The sequence below is a fragment of the Dreissena polymorpha genome, chromosome 16 (assembly GCF_020536995.1).
Source record: "Dreissena polymorpha isolate Duluth1 chromosome 16, UMN_Dpol_1.0, whole genome shotgun sequence".
Lineage (NCBI taxonomy): Eukaryota > Metazoa > Mollusca > Bivalvia > Myida > Dreissenidae > Dreissena > Dreissena polymorpha.
Genome location: NC_068370.1, coordinates 43,442,665 through 43,470,652, shown reverse-complemented (window position 1 = coordinate 43,470,652; position 27,988 = coordinate 43,442,665). Strand labels below are relative to the sequence as shown.

Here is a 27,988-nt window from a genome sequence, read left to right as displayed (position 1 = left end):
GTTTTCAGGACGTCCAACCGAAACACGAAGCAATACTCCTCGTTCGGTGCGTCCAATCGAGCTGTAAGATCAGGATCTTCTGCGACTTTGCCCCCAAATATGCGACCCAACTGACCTTTGCACATGAGCATCGTGACTCTTCGCAACGTTGCACCTATATATGCGTTCAAACTTACCCTTGGACTCGAGTGCACACACAGATCGCAATTCTTTGCAACTTTGGATCCAAATTTGAGGGCCAACTGACTTTCGGACTGACTTTGGTGCTCTTGCACATGAGATTACCACTGAACAGGGCTCCAGACGTTCAGAAGAATGCGAAAGAGGACACTAAGCCCATTCAGTCTGCTTTATATATATAAATATATATACACATATCTCAATAAGTATTTTTCTACGCTAGTGAAGACCTGTTATGTTTGTTTGTATACAATTGGATAATATTTTGTTAATTTGCTATTATAAAACGTAATGGTTTTTCCTGTTATAAGATATCATGCAATCATGTTAATGTATGTCCCGCAATGCCAGTTTTATTGTGCAAAGTTTTTTTTCCTGTAAAAAAAAAACTTAATTATAATTATATTAACAAGGTATATGGAAAGCCCACCTGCACAAATATGGTGGTACATGCAGTATTTACTGTTATGACCATGGAGAACTGTATGAAGTATACAGCATTATAATTTGCTGTCACATTAGATTATTCATGGCTCATGGAATCTTTTCGACTTAAACTTGTGTAATGGTAACAAAACATGGTGGTGGGACAAGTTTGTGGTGCTGATGTTTTTGTGGTTTCCTGGTGATTTCACGTAGTCTTTTTGTTTCTGTGGTAACAGATATGTTGTGGCGATATAATGTGGAAAGGACAGAATAAGTCTTCAGAACTGAATATAGTCAGTGTAATTACTTGTTGAAAAAAAGACAGAGTTTTGTCGCATTCCAGGTTTTGTGTTCACATATCTATTCCCAGACTTAAGATGGCCACACTTCAGGGTTTTCATAACAAACCTTTTGCCAATCATATTTATTATTTCAAGTGAAAAATTGTTTTACTTCTTGCATACCTTAAAGGTGAATGGATTTTGTATTCCAAATCCTGTAGAACATTATGGCACTCTCTGGGAAAACTGGTGACAATCCGTACAGGTTTATCATTAACTACACATTTGACTTCATGGATTTTTTTCCTGAAAGGAAATCTCTTCTAAACATTAACACTCTCGGCAGAAAGTAATGCCCCTGTTCAGTCGGCACAGGCTAATCTGGGACGAAATTGCACATGCATAAAACCCCTTTTTTCACAGAGCATGACTCATTTTTAAGAATGAATGTTTTACAACATAGGCGATATTTCGACAAGCCTTACACTTGAAAGTGCAAGTATTATTCCATGAGTCCCTGTATGTTGTGGATTTACAAGTCTGAAAATGGGTTTGTGAATGCAGGCCTACTTGCAATGGGCATTTCTTGAGAAGTTCATATTGAATTGCTTAGTGTGAAAATGTGCATAATGCCATGTGCAGCCAGTGTAGCTTCAGACCAGTCTGCGCTATAAAGTCATGCAAGGTTTCCTGATATGCCTTATGTCGCCTTCGCAGCTTCAGACCAGCCTGCGCTATGAAGTCATGCAAGGCTTCCTGATATGCCATATGTGGCAAGTGTAGCTTTAGGCCAGCCTGCGCTATGAAGTCATGCAAGGTTTCCTGATCTAATGAGCGACCTTATTACTCCTCATCTCAGTATTATGGATGCAGAGACATGTCTGGAGTTATTTCTTAACCCTTTGCAAGCTGGGAAATTTGTCGTCTGCTAAAATGTTGTCTGCTGAATTTCTAAAATTAGCATTTTCTTCGATTTTTTTCAAAGATTACTATCAGAATAGCAAACAGTTTGGATCTGTGGCGTCTCATCTGGATCCAAACTGTTTGCAAATGCCTTTACAATTCGGTTCCAGCACTGAAAGAGTTAAGGCTTGAGTTTTGACATTCATGGGCAAATTTATGATGTGTTCAATTTTCTTGCTGTATTGATTCTGCTTAAGACATTTCAACAGGTGCTTCATTTAGGAACCAGTCTGTAACTGCTGTATCTCAATAAGATAATCATTAACTCCACAACTCTTTGTATTGGTGTTGATGTATGGCATGGCCTTAAATGTGCTTTTTGACATGATTGCCTTCAAGTTGCATTTTGACTGTAGGTCAGTCATGTTTTTAATTTTATATTTAATATTGTTGACCTTGTTCAAAGATTATTACATGCACTTACCATTTCTTGAGTAACCATTTTATAGTACATATTGCTATTTACAATTTGCTCTAACTACCTTATTGTTTTGCTTTATCATAAAATATTTGTTATCTTTTGTAAAGACATTTAAATTATAGTTTGCATTGCTCCTCTGTTTATATGGCTTTAACTGCTGTTAAATACATTCCACAAAGCTAAAACTGTATCTGACACATTATGTGAAAATGGGTAATTTGTCAATCAAAATCTGCGTTGATCCAGTTTTGCGTGGGGAATTGCGCAGTCTGGTCAGAAGCCACACTGTCCGATATAAAATTACCCAAGGTGTTGTGGGTTCATAAGCTGGCAGGGTAGCTCCTTATCAGCCTGCGCAGACTCATCTGGAGCTACGCTGACGTAATATGGCATTTTCGATTGATGCCAGTTGTATTTTAACAGATGTTATATTCTCACCTTACGTAACCACAGCAGTTAACTGTTAGTCGGACTGTTCTGAAATGTCAGGCAAATACAGCAGGTTTGTTTGGTACAGCTTTGAAGGCTGATTCTGAGTGAAAGAGGACCTGTATCATATTGCAAGAATCATGCTGTACGTTTACGCACAATTGCAGCAAGGTTCTTAAAAATCTGTATGCGATTTTTCAGAATATTTGTGGGAAATATATTATACTCTATCCTAATCATAGTTAAATCTGTGGTCAATAGCCTAGAAAAGGGTAATCATTTAGGTTATGTTGATAAATCTGTAGCAATTTTGATGAAACAATCTTTTGATTTAAGAACAAGATGTTAGTTGAATATATATCAATTGGCTTATCTAGTTGTATAATGGCCTTCTACAATCGGTTGTTGATTGTACGCATATATGTCTTGTTCTGAGAAAATTGGGCTTAATGCATGTGCATAAAGAGTCGTCCCAGATTAGCCTGTGCAGTTCGCACAGGCTAATCAGGGACGACACTTTCCACTTTTATAGTATTTTTAGTTTCAAGGAAGTTCCTCCTAACTGAAAAAAATGTTAAGGCGGAAAGTGTCATCCCTGATTAGCCTGTGCAGACTGCACAGGCTAATCTGGGAGGACACTTTACCCACATGCATTATGCCCAGTTTTCTCAGAACAAGACACATATATCAGTGAATGTTAATACTTACTTACATGTTATGATGGGGACTGCTATGCCATGAGATAGTACTACACATGAATATGTATGTTACCAGAACACTGAACTGTGTTTAGTACAAACAATTTTGTTACTTATTTGTGTTTATGTACAGTAGAACAGTAGTAGTGTGTTTGTATGAGTTTTGTATAATGCAAGTCTTTCATATTCACACAGTTTGCTAGAATATTGCTCTATATCATTATGTTATTTGTTAGTTATATTCTCATGTTTCTTAAATTTCTTATGAATTTTGACATCTGAAATGTGTACTTCTGATATAAGTCAATGCAACACAGGCTGCTTTTTACAAAAAAAATTACCAAAGGATGAAAGAAAATCAATATTATGTTAATATAAAAATTAGCCTCTCTATGTATTAAGTACTCACTGGCTAATCAGGGAATACACTCTTGTCTGACTAGGATTTTTATAAAAGAAAATCCAGTTTAAACAGAAAGTGTCTGACCTGATTAGCCTGTGCAGTCGATAAGCCTGTGCTGACTGCACAGGCTAATTTTGGATAACACTATTTGCACATGCATAAATCTCGGGTTTGCCAAAACAAGGCCAAATTGAGGCAACTGAAAGTACTACATTTATGTTCAGTTATTCATTTGTATCGGTATTCGATTCCTTTTTATTTTCTAATCAGCATAGTGCTTTATAATGGCCTGTGTGGACCATCTCTTCCAAGCATCGCTTGAAAGTGATTCTTTATAACGTGTACATGAGTTTGTGCTGTTATCGATATGTTTATCAATCATGTACATACTTCTGCTTGTATATACTGACAAGGAACAAATATATTTTGTAAGCATCATGTAAATATTATTTTATTATCATCTATGTGTATAACACTAGGTCTTGTATGTATAGAGTTGTAGTTCAATGATTTAAGTAAGTAATATTTACTCATTGGTAGATTATACTTGTTGGGTAGATTTGTTATATTTATAGACATCTGTCTCTGTGAAAGTTCTTGTGCACTATGACACTTGTTGTTGAAACTTTACCTCACACATTAAGAACCCTTCTTTTGTCTGTGTATGGCAGTAGAAAACAGAAAAAACACATTCACAGATACTTTTAACCCGTTACCTCTTAGATCCCTATCTTTACGCATTTGTAGTCCCTCAGAAAGTTACATTTTATTAAAGGCCTTTCTTACTAGATCCAAGTTTTGAAGAATTCACTTCAAACCCTTAGATACTGATGAGCAGCAAACAGCATACAACCTCAACAGACTGCGAGTTACTCGCAGGCTGTTCTGGTTTTATGCTGTTTGCAATAGGCATTTTCACTTTGCTTCTGACAAGGAAAGGGTTAAAACAAGAAAAGCTTATCAAGTTGGCACTATTAAGTTAATATGTAAGTTGTATTACCCCATATTAGTATATCAAAGGAGCCATATCAGGTAAAAATGGGTCTAATGCTTTATGTGGCCATTGTAGCCCCAGATCAGCCTGCGTAATTGCTGGCCATATATGGCATAAGACCAATATTCTCATGACACGTGTCAAATATGCATCTGCGGTTGCAACTTAAGTTCTTCCTTAATATTACGCAAACGTGTAGTGAAATAGGATTTGATTAAGTAAAGAAAGTAACTAGCATTCACGGTAAAGTGTTCACATGGATTTTTTAATCACGACACATGAACTGTCAAAATGTATATTTCAAAATTGAACACAGGTCAGTGTTTATTAATGATTGTGATAAAAACATGTTCAGTGTTTTATTTTACAAATTGATTGCATTGAATCAATCCACATGTGCTTTATGTCCCCTACCAGTGAAACCGGAGGGGACTTGTGGTTTGCGCTCTGTCTGTCTGTCAGTCTGTCTGTCACACTTTTCTGGATCCTGCGATAACATTAAAAGTTCTTCATATTTCTTCATGAAACTTGAAACATGGATAGATGGCAATATGGAGATTATGCACATCATTTCATTTTGTTCCTAGGTCAATAATTCTGGTTGCTATGGCAACAAAATAAATAAATACTGACAATGGTGGAATTTCACCGGTAGGGGACCATATTGCTTGGCAATCTTTTGTTTAGGTTGCTATAGATACTAGCATGTTCAATGAAGCTGGAAGAAAGCTCCCAGGGTAGATCTGTATGACATTAGGCTGTGATACAACCACACAATTGTGTTATCATGTGTTTGTTTTGTTTCGTTCAAGTCAAGCCCCATTTATGCCTAGTGGACTCTCTCGTCCTTCTAAATTGGATCAATTTATTTTCAAAATTAGGGATGTCTAGTATATTTATTTCTATATTTAGAATATTTCTTACAGAAATTCCTTTAAGCAAACAGTGTACATGTAGTCTGCGGTCTACGCTGTTTGCCAAGTCCTTTTTTCTAGAAGCTCGGCATAAATGGATTAATTCATCTGTAATCTTAAAGATCAGCAATTTTTGTAGAATAGGTGCACTGGCATATGCGATTTTTTGTTTTGTTTAACATTTCATTTGATAAAATTTGTTAAATGTTATTAATCCTTATAATTTTGTTTTGTTTCCTGGCCATGTGTTTTTGACCTGTTATTGTTCTTTTGTTACTAAAACTCCTATATTTGGATTTACTTTTAGTGCTAAACTAACCCACAAGCTAAAGTATTGAATGTATTCTCTCAGATTTAACCATTATGGCACGTTATATTGTACTATTCCATGTAACCACACCTTTTGTACATTAGTGTTTTTTTTACATATTTGGACTCCTGTTGTTAGCATAAACCTTTGTTTGTGAGTATAGAAGAGTGCTGTTTTGTCACTGACAAATTGTTATGTACAGTTATTTTGTAATCATTTTAACATATTATTATACTATAGAATAATTATGTAATTCCAGCCTAGGAGGCTAGGCAATGTTAATTAGCATGTATATTTGCCCAATTAAAATACTATGAAACCTTACACAATGTGTTGTTTCCTTTCTGATTCCTTAAGCTGCTATCAAGTTAAAATTATTGTGAACTCAACATGCATATATTGAGTTTTTAGCTTAACAATTTACCAAAAAGTTCTTTCTATACTGCTCGCCCAAATGTTGGCATCTATGTAAGTCTGTGGCAAATTTAAAATGCTCCATATTCACAGCACTGCTTCTGCTATAGGTATTCAATTGAAATTTCACAATGTTCGGGGTCATTGTGTGTGGTAACCGACCAAGTTTTATAAGTCTGACCTGCAATTTAGCAGAATTATTCCCCTTTTTGTAAGTTGAAATTTGGTTACGGTAAATGTGCAACTTTTCCATATCACTGTTACCACTACGGGTATTCAAACATTTCTACTCAATTGCTCTATATTTACTATCTATTGAAATAAAACGATTCATATGTGCTCAATATCTTTGTGAACATACCAAGACCATTACTTTGATCGCATTTAAGCAGGATTATGTCCCTATTTTTATGCCCCTGAAGGAGGGTATATAGTGATCGGACCGTCCGTCCTTCCGTCACACTTTGCGTTTGGGTTTCGCGTATAGGTTTCGAAAAATGCTCATAACTTCTATGTCCTTCACAATGCAACGAGATATTTGGCATGCATGTGTATATCATGGAGCTTCACATTTTGAGTGGTGAAAGGTGAAAGTCAAGATCATCCATCAAGGTCAAAGGTAAAAAAACATGTATCAAAGCGTCCCTATTTTTACTTATAAAAATCAGGTTAAGATTTATGTGCAATCGGAAATAAAAATGTTAAAATTTGCATGCAACAAGTTCATATCTTTGTAACAACGTCAAATATCAATCTGAAACTTCTCACGTGGCTTCATGATCATCAAGCGAGATCACAGACCAAGGCCCATAACTTTTACCTGAATATTAGCAAAATTATGCTGCTTATTGTATTTTTTGTGCTAAGGAAATTTAGGTAAACATTTGCGCCCATCATCTATTTGTCGCTGATATCTAGCGAGGGGTTTCGTTTGTCTTTCATTTCAGTAATCTGGAAAAACATGAAATTTGTCTTCATGATATTTTTACAAAAATTTAGAACGGTTTCGCATTTCTGAAAAGTACTTCCAACATAGTGCTTAGAAGTTTTCATTATATGGCTACAAAAAGATAGTAAATATAAAACAAGTCAGCCACGTTCTTTCCCAAATAACATAAAACTTTGTCAAAACATGCATATCATCTCAAAATAGTTTTCCACTGTTGAATGCACGGCACCATGTGGAGAGACAATTTTTTTCAGTAAATGGCTTAATTGAAAACGCTACAAGTGTTTGGCCACCAGAAGCCTAACAATAAAATGAAACTTTGTAAGAACATTTATCTTAACAGAAAGATCTGTATGGGGTTAAAAACGGTAATAAAGTTAAGGTTAACAAGGGCTGTTTGTAAAACATGCATGCCCCTTATATGGGCTGTCAGTTGTAGTGGCAGCCATTGTGTGAATACGTTTTTTGTCACTGTGACCTTGACCTTTGACCTAGTGACTTGAAAATCAATAGGGGTCATCTGCCAGTCATGATCAAAGTACCTATGAAGTTTCATGATCCTTGGCCTAATTATTCTTGAGTAATCATCAGGAAACCATTTTACTGTTTCAAGTCACTGTGACCTTGACCTTTGACCTAGTGACCTGAATATCAATAGGGGTCATTTGCCAGTCATGATCAATGTACCTATGAAGTTTCATGATCTTAGGCGTAAGCATTCTTGAGTTATCATCCGGAAACCATTTTACTATTTCGAGTCACTGTGACCTTGACCTTTGACCTAGTGACCTGAAAATCAATAGGGGTCATCTGCCAGTCATGATCAATGTACCTATGAAGTGTTATGATCCTAGGCCTAAGCATTCTTGAGTTATCATCCGGAAATTATGTAACTATTTCGAGTCACTGTGACCTTGACCTTTGACCTAGTGACCTGAAAATCGATAGGGGTCATCTGCCAGTCATGATCAATGAACATATGAAGTTTCATGATCCTAGGCCTATGCGTTCTTGAGTTATCATCCGGAAACCATCTGGTGGACGGACCCACGGACGGACGGACCGACCGACATGTGCAAAACAATATACACCCTTTTCTTCGAAGGGGGCATAAATAATAAATTAAAAACTGAGTTATAATACATTGATGAGCATCCGTGGTTGCCTTTGTCCGTCTTTCGTCCTGTATCGTGTTTCATGCGTTTTCAACATTACCTTGCGAAAACTCAATGGCCCATAGGTTTTCTCTCTCTTCAAAGAGCTTGGTCAAAGCATTTATCCCAATGTTATCTCAAACAAATTCGAAACTTGGTAAAATGAGGTAAAAAACTAGTTCACTCCATAACATCGAATAATAACCTTGTGGGCATTCTTACAAGTAATACTTGTATATTTGCCTAATCGTGATGGTACTTGCTTGGAACATTTGTTCTTACATTAAATCTGAGTTACGGGCACACATACATTAAGCTACTCATCCACATGGTAACAAACTTTCTGCAAGGGCATGTTCCCAAACATCCACCCCATTGACTGCACCGGCTTTAAAGGGGCTTTTGCTATTTTACTCATTGTACGATTGCTGCTGCACTAATTATTGAAATAATAATTTAAAGGATCATTAACAAGGTGCTTGTACCACGTGACTATCGGCTATGTGTGTGACAATCGGTAGTCAACAAAACATCGCTTCAGGTAACGTTTTTGATCATTTCTTCATTAATTCAAAACCATTTACAAAAAAACAAAGACGAGTGCCCGGTCATTGTCAAAATACACAACTTTGTTAAGTTTGCGAAAAATTAAGTAAGTATTTTTTCCAAAAAGTGAAACCGCGTGTTTGAAAACACACGAAGTGAAATCACGGTGACTTTTTAAGATCTGTGTGGGGAGTAAAATATCAACAAAAGCGCGACGCAGGTAAGATTTTTAAGGATTACTTTTTAAATATTTCACCATTTTTAATGGGATAAAGTGGAGAGCCCGCTCATTCATGAGAGTTTTCTATATGTATCATGATTTTATAAAACAAATAAGTATTTTTTAGTAAAGTGCCACCGCGCGTTTGAACGGTTAGAAAAAGGTAGGATCAGTGTGGCCCTGTGGGGACATTTTTTTATTTTGCCACACAAACATCACCTCTGCCTCTGGTGAAATTTAGCAATGCACTTTATGGGCGGAGCTTACAATATATAATTTTGCATTTATTTTCAGGTATCTGTTATATATTTACGAAACAAAGTTCAAGACAGATATTCTTACAGTAATATGATCTGTGTGGTAAACGTGTTTAGAAGGATCTGTGTGGTATCCGTGTTCCTACAACATACTGATAAATTGAAATAATAACGACAATATATATATTTTATATTTAATTTCAATTATTTCAATACAACAACAACAACAACAACAACAACAACTACTACTACTACTACTACTACTACTACTACTACTACTACTACTACTACTACTACTACTACGACTACTACTACTACTACTACTACTACTACTACTACTACTACTACTACTGCTGCTACTACTACTACTACTACTACTACTACTACTACTACTACTACTACTGCTGCTACTACTACTACTACTACTACTACTACTACTACTACTACTACTATTACTACTGCTACTGCTACTTCTGCTTCTACTGCTACTACTACTACTACTACTATTTCAACTACTACTGGTACTACTACTACTTCTATTTGTAGAAGTAGTTAGTGTAGAAGGAGTAGTAGTAGTAATAGTAGTAGTAGTAGTAGTAGTAGTAGTAGTAATAGTAGTAGTAGTAGTAGTAGTAGTAGTAGTAGTAGTAGTAGTAGTAGTAGTAGTAGTAGTAGTAGTAGTAGAAGTAGTAGTAGAAGTAGCAGTAGTAATCACTAACTCAATGTTTTCACTTAGAGAAAAAAATACTAATTCACTTTGCCTTAGTAATCACTTAACTAATAATTCAAAATTTTCATTTAGAGAAAAATAAGACTAAGCCACTTTTACTTGGTGAAATTTCAACTTAGAACATTAAACTCACCTCCATGATAAAACTAACAGTTGCTATATTAAACAGGTCTGGCAGATTAGTAATTCACTAACCCCAATCTTTCAATTAGTGGACTAACACTTTCAACTTAGAGCCCGGTGGTCTAGCATTAGTCTTTCACGTGTATACCCAGATGTTTTGGTTGATTAGTTCTTATGGGAGAGGTCAACAATTAGCCAGTCCCCTGATTCTGAAGTGTAGCAGGCTGAGTGCACTGCTATTCTTAGCATCCAGGTAAAGATAAGCACTGATCAAAGATCATCACTGACCGCATCAGGTATCATCATTCGGATCGTTAATCTCGTGGCGTACGGACGTGTTTCTTGCGTTAATCGGGTAATTGGATTAGCTTAACTAATTTTTATCTTACAAGTGTTTTCCAACTTAGTATCTTAGTATCTTAGCAAATCTCTTAACAAACTCAATCTTAAGTCAGGGTCTATCCTCTGAAGTCCTACTTCGGGGAAAGTGCTCTAACAACAATAAGCTCTAAGTGGATCAGTGTAAGCAAATAAAGGGAAGAAAGGAATAATTTAAATCGAATAGGATCATACTTTTTTTTAAATATTAAAAGGTCACAGGTCACGAGACTGTCCGACCGCGCCGACCATACTGACAGCGCGATCGATCTAGCCCTTACGTCAGCTAAATTACAAGCAATAAGCGACTTCAATGTACTCGACAATTGGTTTGGTAGCGACCATCTCCCTATCGTAGTGAATTTAAAACTGAGAATAGAACTCACCTTTCCGTCAATACAACATAAGTGGAAAATCCATAAGGCTTCACCTGATCAATGGAATAACTTTAAAGCCCAATGCAATAACGAATTTCTGCCTAACGAAGATACTACTGACCCTAACACTCACTTCCAATCCAACTAAATAAACTCACGACAGCGCTAGACAATTCTATTCCCATAGCTAACAAAAAACCTAAAAAAATTAAACGCTCAGTACCCTGGTGGAAAGATTGTGAAACCGCAATTAAATACCGCGAAAAATGCAGGAAAAAATGCATCAGAATCAGAACGGGCCCCCAATATAAAAAACTTAAAGAAGCCCGCGCTACGGTAAAACAAGTAATTAAAAAAGCAAAACTAGATAGCTGGAACGAATTCTGTAACAATCTTTCGTATAAAATCACTAGCAAAGAACTTTGGGCTCATGTACACCGTATGCAAGGCAGACCGCCTCCTATAACTCCGATATTCCGTATCAATAATGAAGTACTCGTAACAAACGCAGATAAAGCTACGGCCTTAGTACACCACTACCAAACGGTAAGCAGCGACGAAGGCTACTTTCAAGCCTTCATTGCGCGAAAACTTAAAACTAAGACTGAATTTCCTGAATGACTCGAATCTCACACGCATACCAAAACTCACAAATACAATTCTCCTTTTAGCTTATTCGAACTAGAAGCAATCTTACTTACTTGTTAAAATGGCACGCCAGGTGATGATAATATCCATTACAAAATACTGAAACAACTTCCTCTCTCTGCAAAACAAGAGCTCCTCGCCTTATACAATAAATCGTGGGCTGAAGGCACCCTCCCTGATGATTGGCATGAGGCAACAATTATACCGATCCTCAAAGCCAATAAACCCAAAGAATCTCCAGCCTCCTACCGGCCGATCTCGTTAACATCAACATTCACAAAATTAATGCAAAAAATGATTAAACCTCGAATATGCGCTTAAAAAACATAACCTAATTTCGAAAAATCAATCAGGGTGTAGAGCTCACAACTAGTGCGAAGATCATATTGTGCGCCTCGAAGCCGACATCAGAAGAGCTCAAACGCTCGGCCAATCGGTAGCAGCCGTTTTCTTAAGTCTCACTGCCGCGTTCGATAAACTATGGAATGAACATGCGATTCATATGCTACATACACTAGGTATAGAGGGCACCATGCTCAAATGACTCGCAGCCTTCCTCACAACGCGAAAAATAAAAGTAAGATTACATGACGCGACTTCCGAAACGGTCGAGACAACATACGGCTGCCCCCAGGGAAGTGTCCTCTCGCCCATATTATTTTCCGTTACAATGAATACGCTAGAACGCACAATTCATAACCATAATGCACAAAATAAAACAGATCTAATTGATCTTTCCCTCTTTGTAGATGACAGTGCCATCTGGACCACCTCAAAATCGCCTAAACTAGCCATTGATAAATTTCAAAAAGCCCTAACTGCTATAGAAATTTGGAGTGCATCATACGGCTTTCAAATTAATCCCTCTAAAACCCAAGCAATTGTTTTCTCAAACCGCGCATCCGAAGCAACATCTAAAAAAATCGCAGAACTTACGCAATTAACACTATGTGGCACTCCGCTTCCGTACCTCGACAAAATTACTTTCCTGGGAATGACATTTGATAAATACTTAACATGGGAAGAACACATCCTCAAATTAACAATAAATTAACAGTGCGCTGCCAGAAAGATCTTAATTTTCTCAAATGCATCAAAAAAAAAACTGGGGCACAGAAAAAAAAGCACTAATGCGTATTTACAAAGCCACTATCGGGGCAAAGATAAATTACGGAAGCATAGCATATAACTCAGCCAGCGATAGACTACTTAACAAGCTTCAAGTTCTCCAAAATACGGCACTCAAAATAATCACGGGCACGCGTAAAACCACAAGCACCGTTCTACTCCATCTCGAGTGTGGAATGCCTGATCTGGGCCAACAAAGGCAAATAAATCAAATGAAGTACTACGCGCGCACAAACCCTATGGAAAATAACCTTCCGATCAACTCAAAGGTCACCGAAGACCCGGCCTACCGTAAACCAAAAAATCTTTTGGAATTCCGTACGCGAGAAATGTCCAAGCACTTAATGTATACTATCAAATTAACAAAATTAGAATTCAGCCACCTACCTATTACAGCCTAAGTGAAATCGCAAAACCAAACATCGACTTTCATCTATCAACACTTATTAAAAAATCCGAAATCGACTCCAATAGCGCAACCATAGCCTTAAATTATATAAGTAATATATACGGCGGGTACACACAGATTTTCACGGACGGTAGTAAAAACGAGGAATTAGAACTAGCCGGCGCTGCGTACGTAGTATACAGCCCTCAAAATGCCATTATCCACCACAACAGAGTAAAACTTAACAAAGAACTTTCCATATTTGCCTGCGAACTAGCAATAATTAACGACGCAGTAATGTGGCTAAACACGCTTGACACTCACGAACAAACAAACTACGCGATTTTAACTGACTCTTAGCGCATTGCAAGCACTACACGCAGGTTCCTCGAAAACACGTCCAGACTTGATATACGCAGTTCTAAAAGGTATCACAAAATTGACTAATAAAAACATATTTCTTAAACTAATATAGATACCGAGTCATGTAGGCATCCCGGGCAACGAATACGCCGATAAACTTGCCAAGAGAGGATCCCAAGAAGGCCTACTCTCCGAGTTAAAACCCAGCGCACGCGAACTCATTGCCATTATCAACCAAAAAGCGTACAATCAACAGGACAGCCAATGGTCAAAATACTGCGCTGAACACGATTTACCACTAATCAATTACCCCAGCCATAAGATCCATATCTATAGCCCCATTAAACAAGAAGATAGGGTATATACGCGTATGCTACTACTACTACTACTACTACTACTACTACTACTACTACTACTACTACTACTACCATTACTATTACTACTGCTACTGCTACTTCTGCTTCTACTGCTACTACTACTACTACTACTATTTCAACTACTACTGGTACTACTACTACTTCTATTTGTAGAAGTAGTTAGTGTAGAAGGAGTAGTAGTAGTAGTAGTAGTAGTAGTAGTAGTAGTAGTAGTAATAGTAGTAGTAGTAGTAGTAGTAGTAGTAGTAGTAGTAGTAGTAGTAGTAGTAGTAGTAGTAGTAGTAGTAGTAGTAGAAGTAGTAGTAGAAGTAGCAGTAGTAATCACTAACTCAATGTTTTCACTTAGAGAAAAAAATACTAATTCACTTTGCCTTAGTAATCACTTAACTAATAATTCAAAATTTTCATTTAGAGAAAAATAAGACTAAGCCACTTTTACTTGGTGAAATTTCAACTTAGAACATTAAACTCACCTCCATGATAAAACTAACAGTTGCTACATTAAACAGGTCTGGCAGATTAGTAATTCACTAACCCCAATCTTTCAATTAGTGGACTAACTCTTTCAACTTAGAGCCCGGTGGTCTAGCATTAGTCTTTCACGTGTATACCCAGATGTTTTGGTTGATTAGTTCTTATGGGAGAGGTCAACAATTAGCCAGTCCCCTGATTCTGAAGTGTAGCAGGCTGAGTGCACTGCTATTCTTAGCATCCAGGTAAAGATAAGCACTGATCAAAGATCATCACTGACCGCATCAGGTATCATCATTCGGATCGTTAATCTCGTGGCGTACGGACGTGTTTCTTGCGTTAATCGGATTATTGGATTAGCTTAACTAATTTTTATCTTACAAGTGTTTTCCAACTTAGTATCTTAGTATCTTAGCAAATCTCTTAACAAACTCAATCTTAAGTCAGGGTCTATCCTCTGAAGTCCTACTTCGGGGAAAGTGCTCTAACAACAATAAGCTCTAAGTGGATCAGTGTAAGCAAATAAAGGGAAGAAAGGAATAATTTAAATCGAATAGGATCATACTTTTTTTAAATATTAAAAGGTCACAGGTCACGAGACTGTCCGACCGCGCCGACCATACTGACAGCGCGATCGATCTAGCCCTTACGTCAGCTAAATTACAAGCAATAAGCGACTTCAATGTACTCGACAATTGGTTTGGTAGCGACCATCTCCCTATCGTAGTGAATTTAAAACTGAGAATAGAACTCACCTTTCCGTCAATACAACATAAGTGGAAAATCCATAAGGCTTCACCTGATCAATGGAATAACTTTAAAGCCCAATGCAATAACGAATTTCTGCCTAACGAAGATACTACTGACCCTAACACTCACTTCCAATCCAACTAAATAAACTCACGACAGCGCTAGACAATTCTATTCCCATAGCTAACAAAAAACCTAAAAAAATTAAACGCTCAGTACCCTGGTGGAAAGATTGTGAAACCGCAATTAAATACCGCGAAAAATGCAGGAAAAAATGCATCAGAATCAGAACGGGCCCCCAATATAAAAAACTTAAAGAAGCCCGCGCTACGGTAAAACAAGTAATTAAAAAAGCAAAACTAGATAGCTGGAACGAATTCTGTAACAATCTTTCGTATAAAATCACTAGCAAAGAACTTTGGGCTCATGTACACCGTATGCAAGGCAGACCGCCTCCTATAACTCCGATATTCCGTATCAATAATGAAGTACTCGTAACAAACGCAGATAAAGCTACGGCCTTAGTACACCACTACCAAACGGTAAGCAGCGACGAAGGCTACTTTCAAGCCTTCATTGCGCGAAAACTTAAAACTAAGACTGAATTTCCTGAATGACTCGAATCTCACACGCATACCAAAACTCACAAATACAATTCTCCTTTTAGCTTATTCGAACTAGAAGCAATCTTACTTACTTGTTAAAATGGCACGCCAGGTGATGATAATATCCATTACAAAATACTGAAACAACTTCCTCTCTCTGCAAAACAAGAGCTCCTCGCCTTATACAATAAATCGTGGGCTGAAGGCACCCTCCCTGATGATTGGCATGAGGCAACAATTATACCGATCCTCAAAGCCAATAAACCCAAAGAATCTCCAGCCTCCTACCGGCCGATCTCGTTAACATCAACATTCACAAAATTAATGCAAAAAATGATTAAACCTCGACTATGCGCTTAAAAAACATAACCTAATTTCGAAAAATCAATCAGGGTGTAGAGCTCACAACTAGTGCGAAGATCATATTGTGCGCCTCGAAGCCGACATCAGAAGAGCTCAAACGCTCGGCCAATCGGTAGCAGCCGTTTTCTTAAGTCTCACTGCCGCGTTCGATAAACTATGGAATGAACATGCGATTCATATGCTACATACACTAGGTATAGAGGGCACCATGCTCAAATGACTCGCAGCCTTCCTCACAACGCGAAAAATAAAAGTAAGATTACATGACGCGACTTCCGAAACGGTCGAGACAACAAACGGCTGCCCCCAGGGAAGTGTCCTCTCGCCCATATTATTTTCCGTTACAATGAATACGCTAGAACGCACAATTCATAACCATAATGCACAAAATAAAACAGATCTAATTGATCTTTCCCTCTTTGTAGATGACAGTGCCATCTGGACCACCTCAAAATCGCCTAAACTAGCCATTGATAAAATTCAAAAAGCCCTAACTGCTATAGAAATTTGGAGTGCATCATACGGCTTTCAAATTAATCCCTCTAAAACCCAAGCAATTGTTTTCTCAAAACGCGCATCCGAAGCAACATCTAAAAAAATCGCAGAACTTCCGCAATTAACACTATGTGGCACTCCGCTTCCGTACCTCGACAAAATTACTTTCCTGGGAATGACATTTGATAAATACTTAACATGGGAAGAACACATCCTCAAATTAACAATAAATTAACAGTGCGCTGCCAGAAAGATCTTAATTTTCTCAAATGCATCAAAAAAAAACTGGGGCACAGAAAAAAAAGCACTAATGCGTATTTACAAAGCCACTATCGGGGCAAAGATAAATTACGGAAGCATAGCATATAACTCAGCCAGCGATAGACTACTTAACAAGCTTCAAGTTCTCCAAAATACGGCACTCAAAATAATCACGGGCACGCGTAAAACCACAAGCACCGTTCTACTCCATCTCGAGTGTGGAATGCCTGATCTGGGCCAACAAAGGCAAATAAATCAAATGAAGTACTACGCGCGCACAAACCCTATGGAAAATAACCTTCCGATCAACTCAAAGGTCACCGAAGACCCGGCCTACCGTAAACCAAAAAATCATATTGGAATTCCGTACGCGAGAAATGTCCAAGCACTTAATGTATACTATCAAATTAACAAAATTAGAATTCAGCCACCTACCTATTACAGCCTAAGTGAAATCGCAAAACCAAACATCGACTTTCATCTATCAACACTTATTAAAAAATCCGAAATCGACTCCAATAGCGCAACCATAGCCTTAAATTATATAAGTAATATATACGGCGGGTACACACAGATTTTCACGGACGGTAGTAAAAACGAGGAATTAGAACTAGCCGGCGCTGCGTACGTAGTATACAGCCCTCAAAATGCCATTATCCACCACAACAGAGTAAAACTTAACAAAGAACTTTCCATATTTGCCTGCGAACTAGCAATAATTAACGACGCAGTAATGTGGCTAAACACGCTTGACACTCACGAACAAACAAACTACGCGATTTTGACTGACTCTTAGCGCATTGCAAGCACTACACGCAGGTTCCTCGAAAACACGTCCAGACTTGATATACGCAGTTCTAAAAGGTATCACAAAATTGACTAATAAAAACATATTTCTTAAACTAATATAGATACCGAGTCATGTAGGCATCCCGGGCAACGAATACGCCGATAAACTTGCCAAGAGAGGATCCCAAGAAGGCCTACTCTCCGAGTTAAAACCCAGCGCACGCGAACTCATTGCCATTATCAACCAAAAAGCGTACAATCAACAGGACAGCCAATGGTCAAAATACTGCGCTGAACACGATTTACCACTAATCACTTACCCCAGCCATAAGATCCATATCTATAGCCCCATTAAACAAGAAGATAGGGTATATACGCGTATGCTACTACTACTACTACTACTACTACTACTACTACTACTACTACTACTACTACTACCATTACTATTACTACTGCTACTGCTACTTCTGCTTCTACTGCTACTACTACTACTACTACTATTTCAACTACTACTGGTACTACTACTACTTCTATTTGTAGAAGTAGTTAGTGTAGAAGGAGTAGTAGTAGTAGTAGTAGTAGTAGTAGTAGTAGTAGTAGTAATAGTAGTAGTAGTAGTAGTAGTAGTAGTAGTAGTAGTAGTAGTAGTAGTAGTAGTAGTAGTAGTAGTAGTAGTAGTAGTAGAAGTAGTAGTAGAAGTAGCAGTAGTAATCACTAACTCAATGTTTTCACTTAGAGAAAAAAATACTAATTCACTTTGCCTTAGTAATCACTTAACTAATAATTCAAAATTTTCATTTAGAGAAAAATAAGACTAAGCCACTTTTACTTGGTGAAATTTCAACTTAGAACATTAAACTCACCTCCATGATAAAACTAACAGTTGCTACATTAAACAGGTCTGGCAGATTAGTAATTCACTAACCCCAATCTTTCAATTAGTGGACTAACTCTTTCAACTTAGAGCCCGGTGGTCTAGCATTAGTCTTTCAGGTGTATACCCAGATGTTTTGGTTGATAAGTTCTTATGGGAGAGGTCAACAATTAGCCAGTCCCCTGATTCTGAAGTGTAGCAGGCTGAGTGCACTGCTATTCTTAGCATCCAGGTAAAGATAAGCACTGATCAAAGATCATCACTGACCGCATCAGGTATCATCATGTCGATCGTTAATCTCGTGGCGTACGGACGTGTTTCTTGCGTTAATCGGATTATTGGATTAGCTTAACTAATTTTTATCTTACAAGTGTTTTCCAACTTAGTATCTTAGTATCTTAGCAAATCTCTTAACAAACTCAATCTTAAGTCAGGGTCTATCCTCTGAAGTCCTACTTCGGGGAAAGTGCTCTAACAACAATAAGCTCTAAGTGGATCAGTGTAAGCAAATAAAGGGAAGAAAGGAAAATTTAAATCGAATAGGATCATACTTTTTTTAAATATTGAAAGGTCACAGGTCACGAGACTGTCCGACCGCGCCGACCATACTGACAGCGCGATCGATCTAGCACTTACGTCAGCTAAATTACAAGCAATAAGCGACTTCAATGTACTCGACAATTGGTTTGGTAGCGACCATCTCCCTATCGTAGTGAATTTAAAACTGAGAATAGAACTCACCCTTCCGTCAATACAACATAAGTGGAAAATCCATAAGGCTTCACCTGATCAATGGAATAACTTTAAAGCCCAATGCAATAACGAATTTCTGCCTAACGAAGATACTACTGACCCTAACACTCACTTCCAATCCAACTAAATAAACTCACGACAGCGCTAGACAATTCTATTCCCATAGCTAACAAAAAACCTAAAAAAATTAAACGCTCAGTACCCTGGTGGAAAGATTGTGAAACCGCAATTAAATACCGCGAAAAATGCAGGAAAAAATGCATCAGAATCAGAACGGGCCCCCAATATAAAAAACTTAAAGAAGCCCGCGCTACGGTAAAACAAGTAATTAAAAAAGCAAAACTAGATAGCTGGAACGAATTCTGTAACAATCTTTCGTATAAAATCACTAGCAAAGAACTTTGGGCTCATGTACACCGTATGCAAGGCAGACCGCCTCCTATAACTCCGATATTCCGTATCAATAATGAAGTACTCGTAACAAACGCAGATAAAGCTACGGCCTTAGTACACCACTACCAAACGGTAAGCAGCGACGAAGGCTACTTTCAAGCCTTCATTGCGCGAAAACTTAAAACTAAGACTGAATTTCCTGAATGGCTCGAATCTCATACGCATACCAAAACTCACAAATACAATTCTCCTTTTAGCTTATTCGAACTAGAAGCAATCTTACTTACTTGTTAAAATGGCACGCCAGGTGATGATAATATCCATTACAAAATACTGAAACAACTTCCTCTCTCTGCAAAACAAGAGCTCCTCGCCTTATACAATAAATCGTGGGCTGAAGGCACCCTCCCTGATGATTGGCATGAGGCAACAATTATACCGATCCTCAAAGCCAATAAACCCAAAGAATCTCCAGCCTCCTACCGGCCGATCTCGTTAACATCAACATTCACAAAATTAATGCAAAAAATGATTAAACCTCGACTATGCGCTTAAAAAACATAACCTAATTTCGAAAAATCAATCAGGGTGTAGAGCTCACAACTAGTGCGAAGATCATATTGTGCGCCTCGAAGCCGACATCAGAAGAGCTCAAACGCTCGGCCAATCAGTAGCAGCCGTTTTCTTAGATCTCACTGCCGCGTTCGATAAACTATGGAATGAACATGCGATTCATATGCTACATACACTAGGTATAGAGGGCACCATGCTCAAATGACTCGCAGCCTTCCTCACAACGCGAAAAATAAAAGTAAGATTACATGACGCGACTTCCGAAACGGTCGAGACAACAAACGGCTGCCCCCAGGGAAGTGTCCTCTCGCCCATATTATTTTCCGTTACAATGAATACGCTAGAACGCACAATTCATAACCATAATGCACAAAATAAAACAGATCTTATTGATCTTTCCCTCTTTGTAGATGACAGTGCCATCTGGACCACCTCAAAATCGCCTAAACTAGCCATTGATAAAATTCAAAAAGCCCTAACTGCTTTAGAAATTTGGAGTGCATCATACGGCTTTCAAATTAATCCCTCTAAAACCCAAGCAATTGTTTTCTCAAACCGCGCATCCGAAGCAACATCTAAAAAAATCGCAGAACTTCCGCAATTAACACTATGTGGCACTCCGCTTCCGTACCTCGACAAACTTACTTTCCTGGGAATGACATTTGATAAATATTTAACATGGGAAGAACACATCCTCAAATTAACAATAAATTAACAGTGCGCTGCCAGAAAGATCTTAATTTTCTCAAATGCATCAAAAAAAAAAACTGGGGCACAGAAAAAAAGCACTAATGCGTATTTACAAAGCCACTATCGGGGCAAAGATAAATTACGGAAGCATAGCATATAACTCAGCCAGCGATAGACTACTTAACAAGCTTCAAGTTCTCCAAAATACGGCACTCCAAATAATCATGGGCACGCGTAAAACCACAAGCACCGTTCTACTCCATCTCGAGTGTGGAATGCCTGATCTGGGCCAACAAAGGCAAATAAATCAAATGAAGTACTACGCGCGCACAAACCCTATGGAAAATAACCTTCCGATCAACTCAAAGGTCACCGAAGACCCGGCCTACCGTAAACCAAAAAATCATATTGGAATTCCGTACGCGAGAAATGTCCAAGCACTAAATGTATACTATCAAATTAACAAAATTAGAATTCAGCCACCTACCTATTACAGCCTAAGTGAAATCGCAAAACCAAACATCGACTTTCATCTATCAACACTTATTAAAAAATCCGAAATCGACTCCAATAGCGCAACCATAGCCTTAAATTATATAAGTAATATATACGGCGGGTACACACAGATTTTCACGGACGGTAGTAAAAACGAGGAATTAGACTTAGCCGGCGCTGCGTACGTAGTATACAACCCTCAAAATGCCATTATCCACCACAACAAAGTTAAACTTAACAAAGAACTTTCCATATTTGCCTGCGAACTAGCAATAATTAACGACGCAGTAATGTGGCTAAACACGCTTGACACTCACGAACAAACAAACTACGCGATTTTAACTGACTCTTAGCGCATTGCAAGCACTACACGCAGGTTCCTCGAAAACACGTCCAGACTTGATATACGCAGTTCTAAAAGGTATCACAAAATTGACTAATAAAAACATATTTCTTAAACTAATATAGATACCGAGTCATGTAGGCATCCCGGGCAACGAATACGGCGATAAACTTGCCAAGAGAGGATCCCAAGAAGGCCTACTCTCCGAGTTAAAACCCAGCGCACGCGAACTTATTGCCATTATCAACCAAAAAGCGTACAATCAACAGGACAGCCAATGGTCAAAATACTGCGCTGAACATGATTTACCACTAATCACTTTCCCCAGCCATAAGATCCATATCTATAGCCCCATTAAACAAGAAGATAGGGCATATACGCGTATGCGTCTAGGGGTGACTAGGTTACACGGTGATTGCTACAAAACTGTTCTGTGCCCCAAATGCAGCGTTCCAGACACCTTCGAACATTTATTCTTCATATGCCCAAAGACTAGACCTAAGTGCAGGTATAATAGCAGCATACAACAATATCACTGTAAAAATTGATCGCCGTCTACTGTTAATCCCCCGAACAAGATCGGATCCGTTGTAAGACAACATGTTTTCAAATTTTTGCGAGACACGGGATATATGAATAAATTATAAATACACTAATAACATCGCGCATGAAACGTACAGTTAAATACGTTGATAGCGAGCTTCCACAGCGTATGCCTTATTAAAATAAACAATAAATACTACAGTATAAATACACAGGATACATCGTGTCCTTAACAACCTAACTAATAACCCGTAGACCCTAGTGACTATTGAAAACAATAATCCCGTATGGGACGCCGCGGTAATGCGAGAGACGCCGCGGGGAGAAAAATAATATAGTAGTATATAACAGCATATATCCGTAACAATATCTCTTTGTCCTCATACTAATAGTAATTTAATGTTTAATTTTCGTATACCTTGCAAAATAAACTTAAATGTGTACAGAAAATACTTTTTTTGAGATCTTGACGTATTACAATTACCTCCCCTGCATTAGCAAGGTGTAAGGAATATCGCATTATACGAACATTCGAAATCTTAAACCCTTATTGCTACAAATTCTGCTCGTCTATGTAGTATAAGCAACCCCCGACAATAAAAAGTATATAGGAAACCCACAATGCTACGAACAATTAAAATCCCAATAGTTATTTTTAGATGGTCGCTTTAGCGACCGTCTAAAGTGCTTAGTGTAAAATTCAGGTCGGTACGGCCTAGGTATGATTAGCCAAATTCCCGCTTACTACGCGCGAAGAAAGAGTTGTATAATTTATGCAAGAGGTTTGAGTTCTCCAATTATGTTTATTCACAAATGGAAACATTATATTAATATCGTGTTAAATGCAATAGTTTCGAATGGTGTTTTATAGAAAAGAATAAAAAACAATGATCGTATTGTACGTGAATGATAAATATAGTCCACTTTCTGCTGCGTCTGCGTGACGTAGTATTTTCGCTCATCTCATTCATAAATCTGAGGCTGGCAATAAACAAAGGGGAGTCCGGGTGAGAATAACGCACTAGTTTAAGGTTACGCTTGTTTATATTTACAGGTCTCAATTTATAATACGTTGACCACGAGTTCAACAATTATTACAGGGATACGATAGACAACATAAAAAATGTTTCATTATCGCTGAAACTGTTAAAAAAACATTTAAATATAACAAGAATATTCTCTAAAAAATGTAGTCTTGCTGTTTTGAAATAAGGTTCGGAATTTTGGTTTCTAAATAACTTAATTCAAAACAAAAGTTTAATTATAGTGTTTTTTACTTTTTAGTCGCATATTTACCGCATTATAATGTGTGTTAAAATAGGCAAACCATACATTAGTAAAATTCAATCTGCCTTCGCACATAGAAGGAATGGGTAAATTAGGTGTTGCGTTTCCTTTGCTTACTTCAGTTAGAGGTCAATTCTTTACGTAATAGCAATCACAAGGCCCCGGCTTCAAAGGAATAGCGGAGTGTTCTTACATAATAAAAGTCGTAGCCGCATGGTATTTGCGTTTAGCGTCCTATTTGGTCACGTGGTTCTTTTTCGCGGGTGTTTTGGCATTCATGATATGAGGCTATTAATAGATGCGCCTGTCGATAAACAAAGGAAAGTTTACGGAAGATAACAACGCAATAGGTTACGCTCTCACATACAACTCAATGACGTAGTACAGGTCGTAAATTGAGAGATTTGGGAAAAAGTTGACGCTTATTTATATTCTCAATTTATAAAACGTTGAACAAAAGTTCAACACTAACTTCAGCGATACGATAGACAAAAACAAAAAAATGTTTCATAATCGCTAAACCCGAATATAACAAACAATTTATAATAATAATACGAATGACCTGTTTCATAACCTCGTTCATGCTACTACAGCAGGTATTTCTGGAAAACGTTCTTTGGTTCTCAACAGATAGCGGCGATCTTTTGTATTTACGGGTGCTTGCAACGCAATAGTAGAAGGTAAGTATAAGTTTTAGCTTGTTTATATTCACAGTTGTCAATACATAGACAGTTGGATATGCGTTCATCAATTATTACAGGCATACTATAGGCAACCTCGAAAATGCTTTATAATCGCTAAAACCGAAAACAACTAAATATATTAAATATATTTATAAAAATAAATGTCTTTTAAAAATGTAGTCGGCGTATACGCTGACTTTGAAATAAAGTTAGCAATTTACTTTTCTATATAATTAAATACAATTAAACAAAAGTTAAACTATTGTGTTGTATTTTTTCACTTGTAAGCTGCATAATCACCGCATGAAATGTGTGTTAGCATTGTCAAACCACACATTAGTGTGAGTAAATAAAAAATATACTACGGGAGAGCACTTCATATGTGTCCTCATATGCCTTGTTATGAGTATCTTTCTTCACTATCGAAATATATCGTATGTTTATATTTGATAGAAACGCAGTTTTCTTTCGACACATTTAAATCACACGTCAATAGCGCCGTCATGCGAAAATGGGTCTTATGCGTTTCGGCAAGCGTTTGTTAAACCCAACATGTGCTCTTGCGCAGTCAGGCCATAGGCGATGCTGTTCGCTTTAAAATCACTAAATATGTTATGTTTCTCCTTACCAGAAGGTGGGATAGCTGAGTGGGCTATTTATATGATGGGCGCATATGGAATAAGACCCATTTTCGCATGACGAGGGTCATTACAAATCTCATTGCGAATTGAAAATGCCACATTTAAGAACAATGCTTTTTGATACAAAATTGAATTCAAAATAGCAAACTTGTTAATAATGGCAGCCTATCCACACATTAAGGAATGATTTCCAGACGTGCTGACCAAGTACGGCAAACATTGTGGTATGATAATTAAACGATTTTCTCTTATCGTGACACTATACTATTTCTCTAATGATTGTTTTCTCATCTTGGAGGCGAAAGTGAAATTCTGCGAGATGGATTGTAACGCGTAATTGTAACAGGGCCACAATTTGTGTCGTTTGAGCATACAGAGAGTAGTCCGGAATTCCCTACACTGAACAGTGCTACATCCTTTGAATTGAGCACATACGCAGTATTGTAGAAAAAATTCAGAGGTTTTATCTCGAATCAGCTTATTAAATATTCGAAAATATTCATGCGTGTCTGTTGGCGTTATGTAAAAGTCACTAAGATGAAAACTGAAACAGCTTCGCCTAAAAGCGCATTAGTGCTCTATACCTATGTTTATGTTAGCGTTGTTCACACCGTGTGAGGCTTCTTATCAATATGGATAGGAAAACGTCTCGCGTTATCTTTTGGAAATCGTGACATTTTACAAACGCTAACATTTACGTGGACGGAATAAGAACTACATGTAAATCATTTGGGCCAGTTTTGTGTGTAAAGAAGAGGGCACCACATTTGTTTGAGGTAAGACATGTGTTATTATAAAGAATGTGCGATTGTAAAATTGATTTGTCATTTAAAACACGAATCATGGTAGTCTTCATAAAACAATTGTTATAAAACCAAAATTTATCAAATTTAATGCTGTCAATCAATACTTTACCTAAAATACACAAACATAGCAACACAAATTTTAGTGTTGAAATCGATTTAAAAGCATTTTTGTGCTTTAACGAAACCTGGTCTTTACAAGAAAAAAATCTGCGTTAAACAGATCGTATAATGTTAATGTGTAATCTGTAATATTACGAATTATGTGTCGAATTCTTCAAGAATAAGTTCTCAAGATTACGATGTCATATTAAGAAAAACGCACTCAATCAGGTAATACGATTTATTTCCTAACTTCAGAATGGAACATTTGTTATGAACAGCACACAATGCTTCCGAAAAAGTTAGATATCTCCTGAGCTATTGATTTTCATACCAGGCATTATAACGCAGGCGTTTACATTTTTAAGTTTAACGATATAAGTCATTCAAAATTGTTTCAAATGCAAATAAAATTAATATTACAATTTCAATATATTGTCAACGAATGTTATGTGATTGTTTGCAAAAAAACCCATTAAACCTGTACTTTTAACTACCAAACAATTTTCAGATTTACTGATGCAGACTTTAAATATTTCATCACTACAAATTTGAGAAGATTCGAGTGAGAAGAAGTATAGAGTGCAAACGAAACACGATTTACTTTTATATTTAAAAAATTGCTTGATAATATCATCAGTATTGACACTTGTTTATAAACATCCCTTATTTTTTGCAAGGAAATCACAGTATCACAGTTAAACACATTCTAAGATATAATTTGCAAATTTCGTTTTAAGCATTGATTGTTGAGATTACTTAACGACATATAAATAAACTAAACTCTCTCTGTCTCTGTCTCTCTCTGTCTCTCTCTCTGTCTCTCTCTGTCTCTCTATCTGTCTCTCTCTCTCTCTGTCTCTCTCCTGTCTCTCCTTCTTCTCTGTCTCTCTCTCTCTCTGTCTCTCTCTCTTTCTCTCTCTCTGTCTCTCGTCTCTCTCTCTGTCTCTGTGTCTCTCTCTTCTGTCTCTCGTCTGTCGTCTGTCTGTCTGTCTGTCTGTCTGTCTGTTGTCTGTCTCGTCTGTCTGTCTGTCTGTCTGTCTGTCTGTCTGTCTGTCTGTCTGTCTGTCTGTCTGTTCTGTCTGTATGTCTGTGTCTGTCTGTCTGTCTTCTGTCTGTCTGTCTGTCTGTCTGTCTGTCTGTCTGTCTGTCTGTCTGTCTGTCTGTATGTCTGTCTGTCTGTCTGTCTGTCTGTCTGTCTGTCTGTCTGTCTGTCTGTCTGTCTGTCTGTCTGTCTGTCTGTCTGTCTGTCTGTCTGTCTGTCTGTCTGTCTGTCTGTCTGTCTGTCTGTCTGTCTGTCTGTCTGTCTGTCTGTCTGTCTGTCTGTCTGTCTGTCTGTCTGTCTGTCTGTCTGTCTGTCTGTCTGTCTGTCTGTCTGCTGTCTGTCTGTCTGTCTGTCTGTCTGTCTGTCTGTCTGTCTGTCTGTCTGTCTGTCTGTCTGTCTGTCTGTCTGTCTGTCTGTCTGTCTGTCTGTCTGTCTGTCTGTCTGTCTGTCTGTCTGTCTGTCTGTCTGTCTGTCTGTCTGTCTGTCTGTCTGTCTGTCTGTCTGTCTGTCTGTCTGTCTGTCTGTCTGTCTGTCTGTCTGTCTGTCTGTCTGTCTGTCTGTCTGTCTGTCTGTCTGTCTGTCTGTCTGTCTGTCTGTCTGTCTGTCTGTCTGTCTGTCTGTCTGTCTGTCTGTCTGTCTGTCTGTCTGTCTGTCTGTCTGTCTGTCTGTCTGTCTGTCTGTCTGTCTGTCTGTCTGTCTGTCTGTCTGTCTGTCTGTCTGTCTGTCTGTCTGTCTGTCTGTCTGTCTGTCTGTCTGTCTGTCTGTCTGTCTGTCTGTCTGTCTGTCTGTCTGTCTGTCTGTCTGTCTGTCTGTCTGTCTGTCTGTCTGTCTGTCTGTCTGTCTGTCTGTCTGTCTGTCTGTCTGTCTGTCTGTCTGTCTGTCTGTCTGTCTGTCTGTCTGTCTGTCTGTCTGTGTCTGTCTGTCTCTCTGTCTGTCTGTCTGTCTGTCTCTCTCTCTC

At 37.9% G+C, this 27,988-nt stretch overlaps 1 protein-coding gene and 1 long non-coding RNA gene across 10 annotated transcripts in view; one reads left to right on the top strand and one right to left on the bottom strand.

Annotated features, from left to right (window-relative positions):
• LOC127862021 (rho-associated protein kinase 2-like) overlaps window positions 1–27,988 on the top strand; it is a 461,134-nt gene that overhangs the window by 223,372 nt on the left and 209,774 nt on the right. For 3 of the 9 annotated variants that reach the window (XM_052400942.1, XM_052400941.1, XM_052400940.1), the window contains exon 35: window positions 9–1,065. The exons of 4 other annotated variants lie outside the window; for them this stretch is intronic. In XM_052400942.1, the coding sequence (XP_052256902.1) occupies window positions 9–114 (106 nt within the window). In that variant the 3' untranslated portion in view covers window positions 115–1,065. 2 more of the 9 variants (XR_008040403.1, XR_008040406.1) reach the window with 2 other exon arrangements.
• The window catches only part of LOC127862065 (uncharacterized), a 486,885-nt gene continuing 464,791 nt past the window's right edge, over window positions 5,895–27,988 (bottom strand). Inside the window, exon 3 of the long non-coding RNA XR_008040411.1 lies at window positions 5,895–5,965. This is a non-coding gene — a long non-coding RNA (uncharacterized LOC127862065). The remainder of the gene's footprint in view (window positions 5,966–27,988) is intronic.